Below are 16,447 nucleotides of genomic sequence, written 5' to 3' on the forward strand. Positions count from 1 at the left end.
TATTTGGAGAAAATTGAGCTGTATCTTTTTGCCATTCTTAAATGTGTTCTTGAATATGAAATTTGGAAAGTTGTTGTCCTTTGTTTACCTGGTGCTTCGTAAGTTTCATTACGCAACAACCTCAATATGAATTCTGTATTCGTAGATATGTACATGTCTGTAGCTATGTGAAGTTTGTGTAATTGTTCACTAGTTAAACACAAAACATTGCAGAAGAGGTTAAGGTTGTCCATTTGAAGTGTAAGTGAATTTTAACCATGTGTTAATTACTGCCAATTGAGCTATGATCTCCAGATATATGTATTCAGGAGTAAAGTCTAATTTTTTTTAAATTTTAATCATGAGGGTTTTCAAATAAATGTACAAATAGCTACTTTTTTAGTCTTCATCTTTCTGTTCTTTATTTTACATAGAATTTGATTTTTGCTTTGATTTTCACTTCTTTGGAAGAAGTACAACTACAAAAACAACTTCTGCTGGAATCTGAAGTAAAAGATGCTGCTGGAAAAGATTAGTGGGTCACAACAACCTGAAATGCTAACTTCATTAACATATGCAAAATTGAAAAAAGCATGTATTCTAATGCACAGTCATTCCCATATTACATCCTATATTTGCAGCTCTGCAAAGATACCGGTAACTCTTTGTTAAACATTAGTGAGATTGCAGATGGAGTACACTGAGGAGTTTGTGCTCCATAATACAAAGTTGGTTGAAGCATTAGGAATTGTGTTGATTCAAAGAGGTTGGTTGCTATGGGAATTAAATATATAATAGGAAAATTAATCTGCTTTTGCTTTAAATTATCAGGAGATGGGTATGCTTCAGTATCTGTGAAATACTTGAGATACTATCAATTTTTCTTCCAGGTGAGAGTTCTATTTTCAAAAGGTCCCTTCATCGCTATTTTTGCTAGTGATCCTCATATCATCATAAAAGCTATCAATCAAAATCTGAACAGTGTTTTAAGAGACTCTAATATAAATGGACATGACTATATGAGGAATATAGTCCATCTGCCTGTGTATCTTAACAGCCGTGGGCTTAGTGCAAAGAAAGTTTATGCCGCAGCGCCATCTAATGGAGATGTTGGAAACTCAGATTATACAAGTAAGACTTTTATCATTGACTAAAATTTGCATTGCGTTATTGGCTGTCGCCCTGGGAGTTTAAAAGATTTAACATACTTGGTTTTTTTTTAATTGAAGGCTGGCATGAAGATAATGATAGAAAACTTTCACAGCACAGCTTGGGAGAATTGACCAAACTTGGCAGTAAAACAGCACTGAATCGAAGAGTAAGGAACTGTTTTAAATCAGCTTTCATTTCATCAGTTGCCTTGATGTTGAGTTTTTAAAAAAATATTCCATGCTGCAATTTTAGTGGTAATCTGGAAAGCGTATTGGCTGAAGTTATCAACTTTCAATTGCCACCTCAAGAAGAGAGAAAAATGATCTAGTCAGGAATATTATTTTGTGGCCATGGACTCTATTGAATATTAAGTCACTATTTATAAAAGGTGAAGACTGGAAATCTTTGGAAGGTAGTAACTTTTAAAGAATAAAACCAGGGTCTTTGTTTACATTTACTTAAGTACAATTGATAATAATGGTACACAATTTCCTCCTTCCAATCTTAATGAAATGTGTGTATATTTTAAAAGGGTTCTTTGTTATTCTATAGAGTGAATAGAAAAACAGCAAATGTTAATAATGCCTTCTATAAATTACTAACTGTCAATAATAATGTTTTATTTACCAATCAGGTTACTTAAAAATAGTTGTCTTTTGTCAGAGTGCAACTTGGATCAACTGTGGCTCTCAAGGTGTTGCTGCATGTTATATTTGATATATTGACTGAGTTCAGTAGTTAGTTATAGAAATAGAACATAGAAAATCTACAGAACAATCCACAAAGTTGTGCTGAACATGTCCTTACCTTAGAACTACCTAGGCTTACCCATAGCCCTCTATTTTTCTGAGCTCCATGTACCTATCCAGGAGCCTCTTAAAAGACCCTATCGTTTCTGCCTCCACCACCACCGCTGACAGCCCATTCCACGCACTCACCGCTCTCTGCGTTTTTAAAAAAAACAACTTACCCCTGACATCTCCTCTGTACCTACTTCCAAGCACCTTAAAACTATGCCCTCTCATGCTAGCCATTTCAGCCCTGGGAAAAAGCCTCTGACTATCCACACAATCAATGCCTCTCATTATCTTGTACACCTCTATCAGGTCACCTCTCATCCTCCATCGCTCCAGGGAGAAAAGGCCGAGTTATGGAGACATCAGGTGCTTGCTGATAGGGATGAGTTAAACCAATCATTCTTTTATCCATACTTTTGACCAAATTGATGGCAGAGGCGAAAGAGAAGAATATCTTTATTGGCTGTACATTCTGCATGTCACAGTGGCACCATTAGAATTTTGTAATGAATTTAGTATTGAATTTGCCTGAATGAGAAATTATTTAGGTGTCCCAAGTGTGAAGAAGACTCAAGTGTTAGTGATTGGTAAGACTATGTGTATGCTGCCATTGGTGTCATTTTAAAGGTGCTAATAATTTCTGTAGGAAATTTTAGCCTGACAACAAACTGCAGTTATCTTTTGGCACAAGATATCAATAATTCTGTTTTTCCAAGTAGATGTTAAACTAGCCTCATCTATTTGCTCTGGTGGTAATGAAAGAACCTGCAGCAATATTTCAATAAAGGAAAATTTGATTGTTCTCTGTGTGAACAGGATACATATCGTCGTCGACAGATGCAGCGTCAAGTTACAAGGCAAATGTCTTTTGATCTTACAAAGCTTTTGGTTACAGAAGACTGGTTCAGTGACATTAGTCCACAGACTATGAGGCGATTGCTCAACATTGTTTCAGTAACAGGTGAGTAACAATTATAATTCAAACAGTTATGTAGTTTCCGTGTAAATGTACTTTCAATTATGTTTCTGAGTTCATATCTGCTTTATAAAAGGTACTTTGTTAACACATGTATATTCACTTTAAAATAGATGCTTGATAGGTTGTATATTGCATAGGTATGTTATTGTACCTTATTGTTCAGTGGTCTTTGCGTTCATCGTGTATTAATATTTAGTCTTGCAGTGTAGGTGGTAGTGTTATTCAGCTGCCAGGTGCTTAATGAGATGGAGTAGTGATAGAATTAGTCACACATTCATAGATTATTGGTTTGCTGTTATTTCTGCACTTCCTGGTCATTAGTTTCTTTTTCCTTTGATTATCTTCTGGTAGTATCATCACACATCAACTATTTAAGTGCTAGCCTCCTGAGGAAATAGTTGCAGGTGTGCTTTCTTGCCTGTGGCATCAATGTGGTTGGATTAGGACAAGCCATTGGTGCTGTTTGCTCCTAGGAAGCTGAAGTTCTCAACCCTCTCGATTTCAGCATTGTTGATGTAAACAGAAGCATGTGCACCATGACAGCACCCCCTCCCCCACCTTCTAGAAGTCAGTGACCAAGTCTTTTGTTTTGCTGGTGGTGAAAGTGAAATGCATTTAAATGAATTGACAATTTCATCAGCAGTTTAATAGTAAAATAAGTTACTTCCTGCTATATAAAAATGATTGTGCTGTGGCATAGAGACAGATAATTTCCTCCTGAAGAGTAGTTGAGAACAGCTGCAGTTTTCAGTTAAAGTGGGGTTCAAGATGGCTACTTGAACTCAAGGGATGCCAACAAACCAGATCCTTCATAATTTTAAATCATATATTCGTTGCAGAGCTTTTTCTGTGGTCAAGCTTGCCCCGTGCTGATTTGCAGTTCTCACTGAGCTCAGGACTTGCCTGTCACTGTCCTATCACAAAGTGAAACTGGGGGTGAGGTGCTGACTGGGCCCTCTGCTCATGGATCCTGGGGCTCCATCACAGCTCTTAAAAAGTTCAGATTAATTTAAGTAGTATAGACATTTATTTTAATAAAATTATTTTACTGGAAGATAATTTAAAACATTTCCATAAAATTAGCCACATTTGAATTGATCTTCAGTTTAATCAAGGCTGACAGCCATATTTAAGTGATCAGCTTTGCCTTAGTCATCCTTTGCATGAAGCTGAAGTGCTAGAATTTTGTGTTGTGCCCTGGACTCTGCTGAGTTCAGCTGTGGAATGCCAGCTCAGAAATGCAAGTGCTTGACCTTCAGCTGTTCTCTCACTTCCAAGGTATATGACTAGACACAGATGTCAGACAAGCTGAGGATATTGCTAGGGACTTTTTCTGGAAATATCAGCCAGAAGTGAGTACTGGGGACCATAACAGTAACAGAGGGCTGGCCCACAGCCAACATAAAAAGCCACGATGGGCAAGAACAGGACTATTTCCAACAGAAGCTGTTGAAACGGCTGCTTTATTTTCCAGCTGGGTGACAGGATTGGGGAACAATATTTTTAATAGTGAAAAAAGGAAGAACAGTGATACCATATTTAACATTGAATTTCAAATAATAAAAATTAAATTTCAAATTTGAAATGGTGTCATTATTTTAAGGAGAATCCATCTGTTGTCCATGCTGGAATGGGTTTTCCATATTAATATCTTTGCAAAAATAAATCTTTGTAGCTCTGAACTGGAGAAAAATACTATTGCCATCCAATAAAAATATTATTAGCACCAATGTGTGACAAACACAGATGGTAATAAAAAGGCAGTTAAGTTTTGTAGGAAGGAGGTACATATCAACATACAGTAAGAATTTTAAGATAATGTGGATTAATTGTGACTTTCCTATACAATAGTAGCCCTTTTTTTCATTCAGAAATGGTTGTAAAACTCAGGTGAGCTTTGTATCAAAGCACTTTTACAGTTATTGGCATGTTTTTATAATATCACTCCCTTGAGAAAATATGCTTGCTATTGTTTGCTTCAGCATAATGTTTAAAAGTAATTTGAAGATGGAGAAATGAAAGAAAAAAATGCTTGTAGAATTTTAAAAATTGTAATTAATTTATATAAATTATAGCAACAAACGTTTGCTGGGGGGAGTCAGTGGGCTGATAAGCATCTTCTGGGAGGAGGTGCGGGTGTTTGGTGGGGTGGGGAAGGAAGAAATTGTTGACATTTTATGTTGGTACCCTGTGCCAAGACTTGTAATAAATTTTAAAATGTAATTACATTTAATTAAAGGACGTCTACTAAGAGCAAACCAAATTAGTTTCAACTGGGATCGGCTTGCCTCTTGGATAAACCTCACAGAACAATGGCCATACAGGACATCTTGGCTTATTCTGTACCTGGAAGAGACTGAGAACGTTCCAGATCATCTCACCTTGAAAAACATTTATGAAAGGTATACAGAAATATAATCAAAATTCATTCCTGCATTTCTGATGTCCTTGACATAAAGTTACATATGGTACCATTATGAAATTATTTTTTTGTAATCCTTAGTTCTCTACGCAGTTTTTATAGAACATTACAGCACAGTATGGTCTCTTAGGCACATGACATTGTGCCTACCCTTTAACCTGATCAATCAAACCCTTCCCTGCTACAAAAACCTCCGTTTTTCTGAAAGTCTAAATAAAAGCTTTTAACAGACTGCTGCTAATGTTGAATTTAAGATTTATCTTGTGATTCATTGCTATTTTTGAGGAATCTCTTCTGACTGTACAGTAACATGTAGATTAGATCTACATTGTAGTTGTTAGCACAGCGTATAATTGTATGCCAAAAATGAGTGACACAATGACGCTACAAAGTACTACCAGTGATGCCTTCAAGTTCTTTGTATACTATCCAGCACCTTGTTCTTCATAACTTCTGCCATCACCAACAGAAGCCTACCACTAAGCACATCTTTACCTTCCCCCACTCCACCCCTGCTATCTGTAGGGATTGGTCTGTGTGATTCCCTTGTCTATTCATCTCTCTTTACTGATCTACCTCTTGGCATTTAGTGCAAGCATGGCAAATGCTTCAGCATTCAGCCTCAAACAGTCCTTCCAGGTGAGGAAACACTTCAGCTGTGAGTCTATCAGACTTGTCTACTGAATCTGGTGCTCCCAGTGCAGTTTTTACCTTGGTGAGACCCGACGCACATTGCGGGACTGGTTTGTTAAGCACCTTCGTTCTGTCACCTGCAAAAGGCAGAATTTTCTGGTAGTTAGCCATTTCCTTTCATCTTGCCATTCCCATTCTGACATGTCTGTCAACAACCATAATTGCCCTTTACTGCCACGATGAGGCCAAACTTGGGTTTCAAGGAGCAACACCTCATATTCTGAAGGATAGCCTCCAATCTGATGGTGTGAGCATTGATATCTCTGGCTTCCAATAATTTCTCCCTTCTCTCTTTTTCCATTCCCCATTCTGGTTCCCCTATCACCCCTTCTCTTCCCCTCACCTGACCATCACCTCCCTTTGGTTCTCCTACTGCTTACCTTTCTTCCATGGTCATGGTCTTCTATTAGATTCTCTCTCTTCTGCTCTTGACTCTTCCACCAATCATTTCCCCCACCCCCAAACATGTTATTCTTGCTTCTTCCCATCTCCTTTCCAGTGCCGATGAAGAATCTTGGCTCTAAATGTCAACTATTTATTCTCCTCCATAAATGCTGCTTGACTTACTCTGTTCCTCTAACATTTTGTGTGTGTTCCAACATCTGCAGAATCTCTTGTGTCCAAGAAAATACATGTAGCCATCACAGATTGGGAGAATCGGGCAATTGTTTGGCTTTAACATCAGTCACTGGACTGCTTTGAGGTGGTACACACTGCTCTTGAAGTTGAAAAGAGTGAGAGAAGAGATAGAACCCTTTGTCCTCAGGTAGCTGGCTCGAGGGAAAATGTCTGCATTTTTGGAGGTGGATCTGTCATATAGGGATCAAATCGCAGTCATCTCAGGATCTACATGTATGTAGATCATTGGTAGAGATCATCCTTTAGTCGAAGGTTTACTGATAGTAAGCAGGGGTATTAGTGTAACCCTTTTTCTTGTTTTTATGCCTGGCTTTTTTTTTATCGGGGTCAAAGGTGAGAGGCAGAAAATGATTTCTCACTAGGTGCTCCTGCTTTAATTTGAAAATCATCCAACCTGTTTTGTAGAGCACCTACTGTAATCAGTCTGCAGGAATAACCTCCAATTTCCAGTTGCCTGCACTTTAATTCTCTGTTCCACTTCCATTTTGTTCTCTGTCTGTGGTGTGCTCCACTGGTAGAAGACCTGAAGTGTCTCACCATGCTTCATTTGTCAGAATATTGAATTCTTTAACTAGATAACATGCTCACTTTTCCTGTCTTTATGGGAGCCATTTCTGCCTGCCATCTTTTTTGTTTTAGTGTGTAGTTTGGCCTACTGGACATGTTCCAGTATTTTGGAATCACATTAGGTGCATAGTGGACAGTCAAAGTAGTTCAACCAGATTCTATATGCTACGTGGCTTATTGCTGCTTAGAGAAATTCCCTTTGTTTCACCCACATTTATGTTACCTAGACTAATTTGTATAAGTCTAGCCTGTCAGGAAGGTCCCACTGCCTTACTGCTAATCAACTCATTACACAGAATAAAAAAGCTTTATGTCTTGATAGGTACTGCCATTAAGCCACTTTGACATTTCATTGCAGACATTCTCTTTGTTCTACATAATACTCCTCCAACATGCCTTTTGAAAACTAACTTGCAACTCTTCGTTTTCAATTCTGACAAGATTGCAGACCCAAGACATTGACTGTTTCTTTTTCTGCAGATGCTGCTGATCTGTTGTGGTTTTCTATCTTTGTTTCAGATTTCCTGCATTTAAAAAAAATTTTTAATAAGATGCAAGGCAGTTTTTTAAATTTAAATTTGATAATTTTCCTCAATGCTTTGTGTCTTTCTTATTGCCATAATAATATTGAAAAATTAAACACAAATAAATAGTAACTTCTAGATTTTATTATTGGGATAACTCATTGTTGAGAGGGGAGGTAGAAGCTTTCAGATTATGGAAGTTTTGTGTAAACATGCCATCTCCAGGAAACTTTACAGTTATGAATAGAAAACACTCTTATAGTAATTGTATATTTGCTCTATACAATAGAAATGAAGTGTCAGTTGCTAACATTAACTGAACAAATAAAGCTATTGCATTTGATACTAGGCTAAATGAAAGATGTTTTTGGATGATCTGGTCACTGCTTTCATTTTATAATAATGCCCATACAATTTATAATCCAGTTTTGTATTGGATACGTGGTAAAGCTGTTCAAGCTGTATGTGAATACAGAACTGCAAAGCTTCTTGCAGATGGAAGACATTTATTGACGTGTATATTCCTATATCACTATGGAGATTGAGCTTCGGGATTTAGCCGACAAAATTATTTTTGTCAGTTTCATATAATGTGGCAGTTGACAAGAAATTTTAAGTCTGCTGAGGGAACCCTGTTAACTGCCTAATTGCACACGGTTCTTAGACTTTTATACATTTTCTTTGTGCATTGGACGATTGTTATCATTGAAAAGATGCTTTCAATTTTGTTTTTATTTCCAGTTTGACTTTTGTTTTCTGTGTTCAATGAATATAATGTTTGATGGATCATTTGTAGAGATGATATTTTGATTTTATGCTTTCAAAAAATTTGATCTATTATATGCATTACTGTTGTGATTTTGTTTGAATTTGTTTTGTGATTTCATTATGACTGATTAATAGTGTTTGGAAAATTATTTTTCTTTTGCTTTAAACTTAGTCTTTTTTGATCCTTTGAAAGTGTCTCTGAAGTTGGTTTAAATAGCATTCTTGGAAACTATTTTGAACATAAAATAGTAAAATATTCTGTTTTTCTTTTTGCTAGCACCAGAAGCAAGTAATATTTTTATTTATGTAATATTATTTCCTATGATTCATATTAAGGCTTTCCAAAAACATACCAACTACCAAAGATGTGGAACCACTTCTAGAAATTGATAGTGATATTCGTAGCTTTGAAATATTCCTCTCTTCGAGAATGCCTATTCTTTCAGCACGAGACGTGAAGACATTTCTACCATGCACAGTGAATCTGGATCCAAAGCTGCGTGAAATTATTGCAGGTCTGTATTGCTAATATGTCAATCAAACAAAATCTTTGACAGCCACATATGTTTGGCACTTCCTTGTTCCCTAGTATATTTCCTTTTTTCTATTTATAATGGAACCCATTTAACCTTTTGATCATTGCATTTCCACATATAGAGTCATAGAAATTTTCAGCACGCAAACAGGCCCTTCAGCCCATCTAGCCGATGCTAAACTATTTAAACTGCTTACTGCCATCGACCTGCACTGGGACTATAGCCCTCTATACCCTTACCATCCATGTACCTATCCAAACTTCTCTTACATGTTGAAATTGAGTTTGCATGCACCGCTTCTACTGGCATCTCGTTCCACACTCTCACTACCTTATGTGTGACAAAGTTTCCCCTTGTGTTCCCCTTAAACTTTCACGTTTCAACCTTAATCCATGACCTCTGGTTGTAGTCCCAGCTAACCTCGGTGGAAAAAACCTTCTTGCATTTACCCTATCTATACCCCTCATAATCTCTATCAAATCTCCTCTCATTCTTCTACATTCTAAGGAATAAAGTTCTAATCTATTCAATCTTTCCTTATAACTTGGGTCCTCCAGACCCAGCAACATCCTTGAGTTTTCTCTGTACTCTTTCAAGCTTATTTATATCTTTCCTGTAGGTAAGTGACCAAAGCTACACATAATATTCCAAATTAGGCATCACCAATGTCTTGTACAACTTCAGCATAATATCCCATCTTCTGTACTCAGTACTTTGATTTATGAAGGCCAATGTGCCAAAAGCTTTCTTTACGACTGTATCTACCTGTGATGCCACTTTCAATGGATTATGGACTTGTATTCCCTGATCCCTTTGTTCTTCCACACTCCTCAGTGCACTACCGTTCACTGTGTAAGACCTACCCTGGTTGGTCCTACCAAAGTGCAACACCTCACACTTGTCTACATTAAATTTCATCTGCCATTTTTCCAGCTGGTCCAGATCCCGCTACAAGCCATGATAGCCTTCTTAGCTGTCCACTACACCCCAAATCTTGATACATCTGCAAATTTGCTGATCCAGTTAACCACATTATCATCCAGATTATTGATACAGATGACAAACAACAATGGACCCAGCACCGATCCCAGCAGCACTTCATGAGTCACAGGACTCCAGTCAGAGAGACAACCATTTACTACCTCATCTTGGATGCTGAGTGGCTGTACCTTTTTGACCAACCTCCCATACAGGACCTTGTCAAGTGACTCAAAAGTCAATGTAGACAATGTCCACAGCCTTGCCTTCATCAACTTTCTTGGTAACTTCCTCAAAAAATTCTATACGATTGGTATAGAAAATTATCCAAAGAAACCTTTTCAATCTTTTTATGTTATAACCTATTCTCATTCTACTTTCCCTTTCCCCTTTCTTTATGTGCACACTAAAGTGCCTTCCCTTATCATAGCACTGTGTTCAACTTGCTCATCCACTGTGCAGTTTCTGGTCTCATTGATACATGCTGGAAAACCTCAAAACTGTTGAACACATACAATGGTTGAGGTTTCTCATGACCTTGCCTCCTTGATCTTTGTAACCATTTCACTCATGGTCACATACTCCAATTCTTCTGGATTGATCATTTTTGATCAATCTAAATTGACCTAAAGATTGTGAATATCCCCCTAGAACAACTATTTGGGTAATCTTCCCTCATAATGTGTGGCAGTATCCGAATCTCGGACACTCGATGATCAGTTCCGAGCTGAAGTTCCTTGTTGTAAATCTTCATATGTGGTTACCATGAATCCCAGTTGTTTCCATCGGCTCCTACATGCTGCAAATCCAGCATATCAGTTGCTCTTCCATGCAACTGTTTTGTTTAATTCTGTTTTTGTAATCCTAACATCAGTGATGTTCTTTTCACACTAAAGTTCTTACTTATTGGTGCTGCACTCTGAAGACGGTGTGCTTTCAGCTAGTCCCACAGATAGGCTTTTTTGTATTACTCATTTTCAGTTAACAGCTTGGGAGACTGAAGGCAACTTGTTTACACACTTTGTATCTCTGTAGTTTAAAATTGCAAGATTAATAGAAGTTGGTTGTAAACAAATGTTTCAAAATGAAGACATTCCTTTACTCACCAACGTACATGCCATGAATGCTGCAAATAAAAAAAAGATGCAATTTGCCCAGGATTAAAATTGGGGAAAGTATTTTTCTCTGAAAATGTATTTGGGAACATTACTGTCTTTATATATTAGGTCCTCGAATATGCTTTTTCTTTGTGCCTGCAGATATCCGAGCAGCCAGGGACCAGATGTCCACAGTGAATATTCCTTTTCCTTCACTACCTTTGCAAGAAGCTCCACCTCGGACTGTGTTTAGTCAGGCACCATCGGTCTGCTCTTCCACTTCATTCAATGGTAATGTAATGTCACCACAGCATCCTAGCAACTTCTATAGCGGCATGGTTGGCCAACAGCATCCATTTTATAACCGGGTAAGCAAACTACTGCATTATTTAACTGGACTAGATCTAGAGTGAACACATACTTTTTAAGATTATCTTTCATGACACCAACATTCCATATTGCCATTCCGTCATTTTTAATTTGTAACCAAGTTGTGTCTTGTTTTAAGTTTAGTTTATTGTGAAGTAAGGTTTGGGAAGCAGTCATATTGTTGACAATTTGCTGTCATGTCATATGTTTTGTGTTTTTTTTCCTTTATGACTTCATTTGATTTTCATAATTTTTTTTCACCTGTTCCTTTTCCATAGCCATATTTTGCCCCTCATATTTGTTATCTGCCAAGGCAATGTTTTGGCAGTTTGCAGCATCCCATCTCACGTTCATCAACCAAATCCAGTTTCTCAAGGGAACAGAACAGTAATCTAGTAAGTATTGCAAAAGGGGAAGAATGAATATTGTTGTATTGATATATGGAACGTATTTTGTAAATCATTTAAATTTATTATCAAACTTTATTACTCTGGTACGTGATAGAACTGTATTATTTCTAAATATTAAAGAAGTAACAATTTTAAAGTTATTGCTTAGACTCTTTATTAATTCCTGCCAGTATAATATCTCAGCAATACCAGCTTGCTTTGCTTCTTGGAAATTTCTCACTACCTCCTGAATTTTAAGTTTGCATGTAAACTTATTCTGATATTTTTTTCTAAATCCAGGTAGAATTTTGTGTTTTTTGTGTCTCCTCTTGGACACCCCACTCTGATTCTGCCTGCTCTGGATCTTTTCATTTCTAATTGCCAGTGAGACGTCAACCGGCTTGACTTTTGCACTTCTCTCTCCTTCTGAACACACAGCCCTCCACTCTCTCTGCACCAATCCTAACCTTGCCATCAAACCTGCAGACACAGAGGAATACTTTTGTAGTGTGGCAGACTGAGCTCTACCTTGCTGAAGCCAGGCAGGAACACTCGACACCTCCTCTTACCCCTTGAAAATGACCCCACTCTGGGCTATCAGAAAATTGTCTCCGACACCATCACTAACCTTGTCAACTCTGGAGAACTCCCATCCACTGCCATTGGACTCAGTTCCCTTACCTTGCACTGCCTGTTTCTACCTTCTTCCCAAGATGTACAAACCTTACTGTCCAGGTAGGCCCATTGTCTCTGCCTGTTCCTGTCCCACTGAACTTTTGTCCGCATACCTCAACTCCATTCTATCCTTCTTGGTTCAGTCAGTTCCCATCTACATCTGTGACACTTAACATGCTCTCTGTCTTCTCAACAATTTACAATTTCTTCAGCCTGACTGCCTCATTTTCTCCATAGATGTCCAGTCCCTATACACTTTTATCCCCCTTTAAGAAGGCGTTAAAGCTCTTTCTCAACAAAAGACCCAACTAGTTCTGCTTCACCACCACCACCACCTTCCATCTGGCAGAACTGGTCCTCTCCCTCAACTCCTCCCACTTTCTCCAAACTCAAGGGGTAGCTGGGGCAACACATGGGTCCAAGCTGTGCCTGCCTTTTCATTGATTATGTAGAACAGTCCATGTTCCAAGCCTTCCCTGATAATACTCCCCGACTCTTCCTGCACTACCTTGACGACTGCATTGATGCTGCATCACGCACCCATGCTGAGCTTGTCAATTTCATCAACTTTGCCTCCAAATTCTACCCTGTCTTTAAATTCACATTTCATTTCTGACACCTCACTCCCCTTTCTTGACCTTTGTCTCCATCTCTGGAGACAAACTGTCTTCTGATATCTTTTATAAACACTGATTTCTATGGCTATTTGACTATACCTCTTGCCACCCTGTCTTCCGCAAAAATGCTATTTCCTCTTCTCAGTTCCTTCATCTCTGCCACATCTATTCCCAGGATTAGGTTTTCTTTTCCAGGATTTCAGAGATGTCCTCCTTCTTCAAAGAATGGGTTGCCCATCCTCTGCCATTGATATTTACCCTCCCCCACATCTCCAATTCCCAGACATCCGCGCTCATTCCACCTCTCCACCGTCTTAAAAGGGATCGTTCCTCTTGTTCTCACCTACCACTTCATGAGCCTCCACATTCAACACATCATTCTTCACCATCTTCAACAGGATCCTCCCATCAAATGCATCTTTACCTTTCTCCTCCCCTCCATCCCTCTCTCAGCTTTCCACAGGGATTGCTCCCTCCATGATTCCCTTGTCCATTTTTCCTCCCTACTAATCTCCCCCCCGGCATAAATCCTTGCAATGCAGAGGACAGAAATACTGCACCTCCCCTCCTCTCATACCTCTATTCAGGTCCCTAAACAGTCCTTCCAGGTAAGGTAACACTTCTACTGCAAATCTTTTGAGGTCATCTGTGTTATCACGTGCACCTGATACAGCCTCCTCTACCTTGGTGAGACCTGACATAAGTTGGGGGACCGCTTTCTCGAGCACCTTCAATCCATCTGCAAAAAGTGGGATTTTCCAGTGACCAACCATTATAATTCCTATCCTCATTCCTGTCCTGACACGTTGGTCCACGACCACCTCTTTTGCCATGATAAGGCCACCCTCAGGGTGGAAGAGCAACATCTCATATTCTATTTAGGTAGCCACCAACCTGATAGCATGAACAACTAATTTCGCCAACTTCCAGTAATTTATTTTCCCTCCCTCTTATATTCCCCACTCTGGCCTATTGCCTCTTCTCCTTGCCTGTCTGTCACTTCCTCCTTGTGTCCCTCCTCCTTCCCTTTCTCCCATGGTCCACTCTCCTCTCCTATCTGATTCCTTCTTCTCCAACCCTTCACCTTTCCCACCCACCTGACTTTACCTATCACCTTCAAATGAGACCTCCTTCCCTCCCTCTACCTTTTTATACTGGCATCTTCCTCCTTCCTTTCCAGTCCTGAAGAAGAGTCTCTGTTCGAAACAACATCAACTGTTTATTCATTTCCATAGATGCTGCCTGACCTACTGAGTTCCTCCAGCATTTTGTGTGTGTTGCTCTGGATTTCCAGCATCTGCAGAGTCTTGTGTTTTGTATTTTTATTCAGTGCTGAAGTTGTTCTCTCCTTTATACTTAAGCTAAAACTGTTTACCTTTATCAAACAGTACAGTATGTTTCTTTTTTTTTAAAACTTAAATTTTTTTGTTTAGGCAACCTGAATTACGTCTGTTTAAAAATCTGAAATGGATTGTCAATGATAATGCTGAACTTTTGGTTTGTGATTTGCTGTATCCCTTTGTAAACCAACATTTCAAGCACATCCAGGTCATGCAATAGGACCCCAATTACTCTTTGTGAAACAAGGAGTACCAAATTTGAATGGAATATATAAATTGAATAATAAGAGTCAAGTGGCAAGGTGTAGCCACCAAAGATTAACTTTCAGTGATCGGAACAACAATTCATTGTGGGTCATTAAGATTCCAAAAATCAGAATGCATGGCCACTACAGTGTCATCTTGATCACTTCAAAATCTGTGTTGGCATTTTGTGTTTTCCTTCATTTATGACCATTGTTTTATCATGCAATATGCCATATGTGAATTAATTATTTTAGGTGAATTTGTACCCCTTTTTTTCCAATGTGTTGCACGAAAAGCAATTGCAAGGGTGTGTGGAACAGAAATATTCAGTTTACTGATCAGGGTATAATGTACAAGGTGTACATATTTTGTTTTTGATTTGTGTGTATACCCAAAATGATTTTCTTGTTGTCAGGAAGTGATCGAGGAGGCTGCTGATGAGGGGCTTCCTTCTCCCACAGATACCTCACTGGTAATGAGTAGTTATATGGTGTGGAGTTGTAGCATATTACTGCTTTTCCACTATGATATATCAGACTAATTAGAAAAGGTCATTTTGAACAATATTTTCCACTCTTCTTTTGACTGTATCTGGTATGATGTATGTGGTTGCAGTGTTGGCCATATGTAGTTAAGTAGTTGATCAGTTTTGAGTTGCTTCAAGTTAGCTCATAGAACTAGACATCATTTAAAATAGCTTTTTAATAAAAATACAATTGTGATATAGTTATTGATTAATTATTACTTGGTTAGAATTTAATTTGATTTTGTTTTGTTCATTTGTGATTATCAATTACACAGGTATTAACCTTGTGGATTACAATACAGAAAATTGCAAAATACCACATTAACGACATCTGTGGCGAAAGAAACATTGTTAACATTTTAAAGGATTGATAGACTTTTGTCAGAACTGGGGAAAGTTTGAAATAAAATGAGGGTCATGTTGCAGAGGAAGTAGGTGAATAGCAGAGAGGGCTGGGAGTAGTGAATGACTTGAAACTGTTGCTGTTAGACCACTCTTTATCCCAACAGCTCTCTGCTCCCCGCTCCACCAAGGAAAGGCAGTGTTGCTTCCTAGTGACTTATTTAGCTTCATTGTAATAGAGTTGTGTGCCCCAGAAATTGTCCTTCAGCTCTCCCCATTTTACTGACCTTTTCTGCCCATCTATACTAATCCCATTTGCTCACATTTGGATTGCCTAGTTAAGTGTCTGTTTAAATGCCTTTAAATGTGATTTTCATATCTGATTTGATCACCTTCTCTGAAACTGTATTCCAGCTATCAACAGCTCTCTGTGTAGATAGGTAAATTACCCTTCAGATCTTCAAATTCATTTTCAAAGTAAATTTATTATCAAAGTACATGTAAGGTTGTTATAACCAGGGGTGGTAATGGGAACAAGCTCCCACTACTTATTGGCAACACGAGTGAATCTGCAGATGCTGGAAATAAATAAAAACACAAAATGCTGGCAGAACTCAGCAGGCCAGACAGCATCTATGGGAGAGAAGATCTGAACTTCTTCAGTGTAGGCATCACTGGAAGAGGCTTGAGAGAACCCAGTACTTATTAAATGCTCCCGATAGCATGCGCCTCTTATAGCCTATGAAATCCAAGTCCAGCTCCTGGCCTTCATGTGGCTTAGCTACTAAACCCGGCAGAACCATTTTTACTGA

General features: G+C 38.4%; 1 protein-coding gene across 5 annotated transcripts in view; it reads left to right on the forward strand.

Moving 5' to 3' along the window:
* The window catches only part of LOC140733475 (kinase D-interacting substrate of 220 kDa-like), a 93,103-nt gene that overhangs the window by 57,838 nt on the left and 18,818 nt on the right, over positions 1-16,447 (forward strand). For 3 of the 5 annotated variants that reach the window (XM_073056864.1, XM_073056869.1, XM_073056866.1), the window contains exons 20-26: positions 870-1,110; positions 1,209-1,297; positions 2,745-2,889; positions 5,147-5,309; positions 8,857-9,035; positions 11,294-11,499; positions 11,779-11,895. In XM_073056864.1, the coding sequence (XP_072912965.1) occupies positions 870-1,110; positions 1,209-1,297; positions 2,745-2,889; positions 5,147-5,309; positions 8,857-9,035; positions 11,294-11,499; positions 11,779-11,895 (1,140 nt within the window). The remainder of the gene's footprint in view (positions 1-869; positions 1,111-1,208; positions 1,298-2,744; positions 2,890-5,146; positions 5,310-8,856; positions 9,036-11,293; positions 11,500-11,778; positions 11,896-16,447) is intronic. The other 2 variants (XM_073056867.1, XM_073056868.1) reach the window with 1 other exon arrangement.

Source organism: Hemitrygon akajei, chromosome 9 (genome assembly GCF_048418815.1).
Source record: "Hemitrygon akajei chromosome 9, sHemAka1.3, whole genome shotgun sequence".
NCBI classification, from domain to species: domain Eukaryota; kingdom Metazoa; phylum Chordata; class Chondrichthyes; order Myliobatiformes; family Dasyatidae; genus Hemitrygon; species Hemitrygon akajei.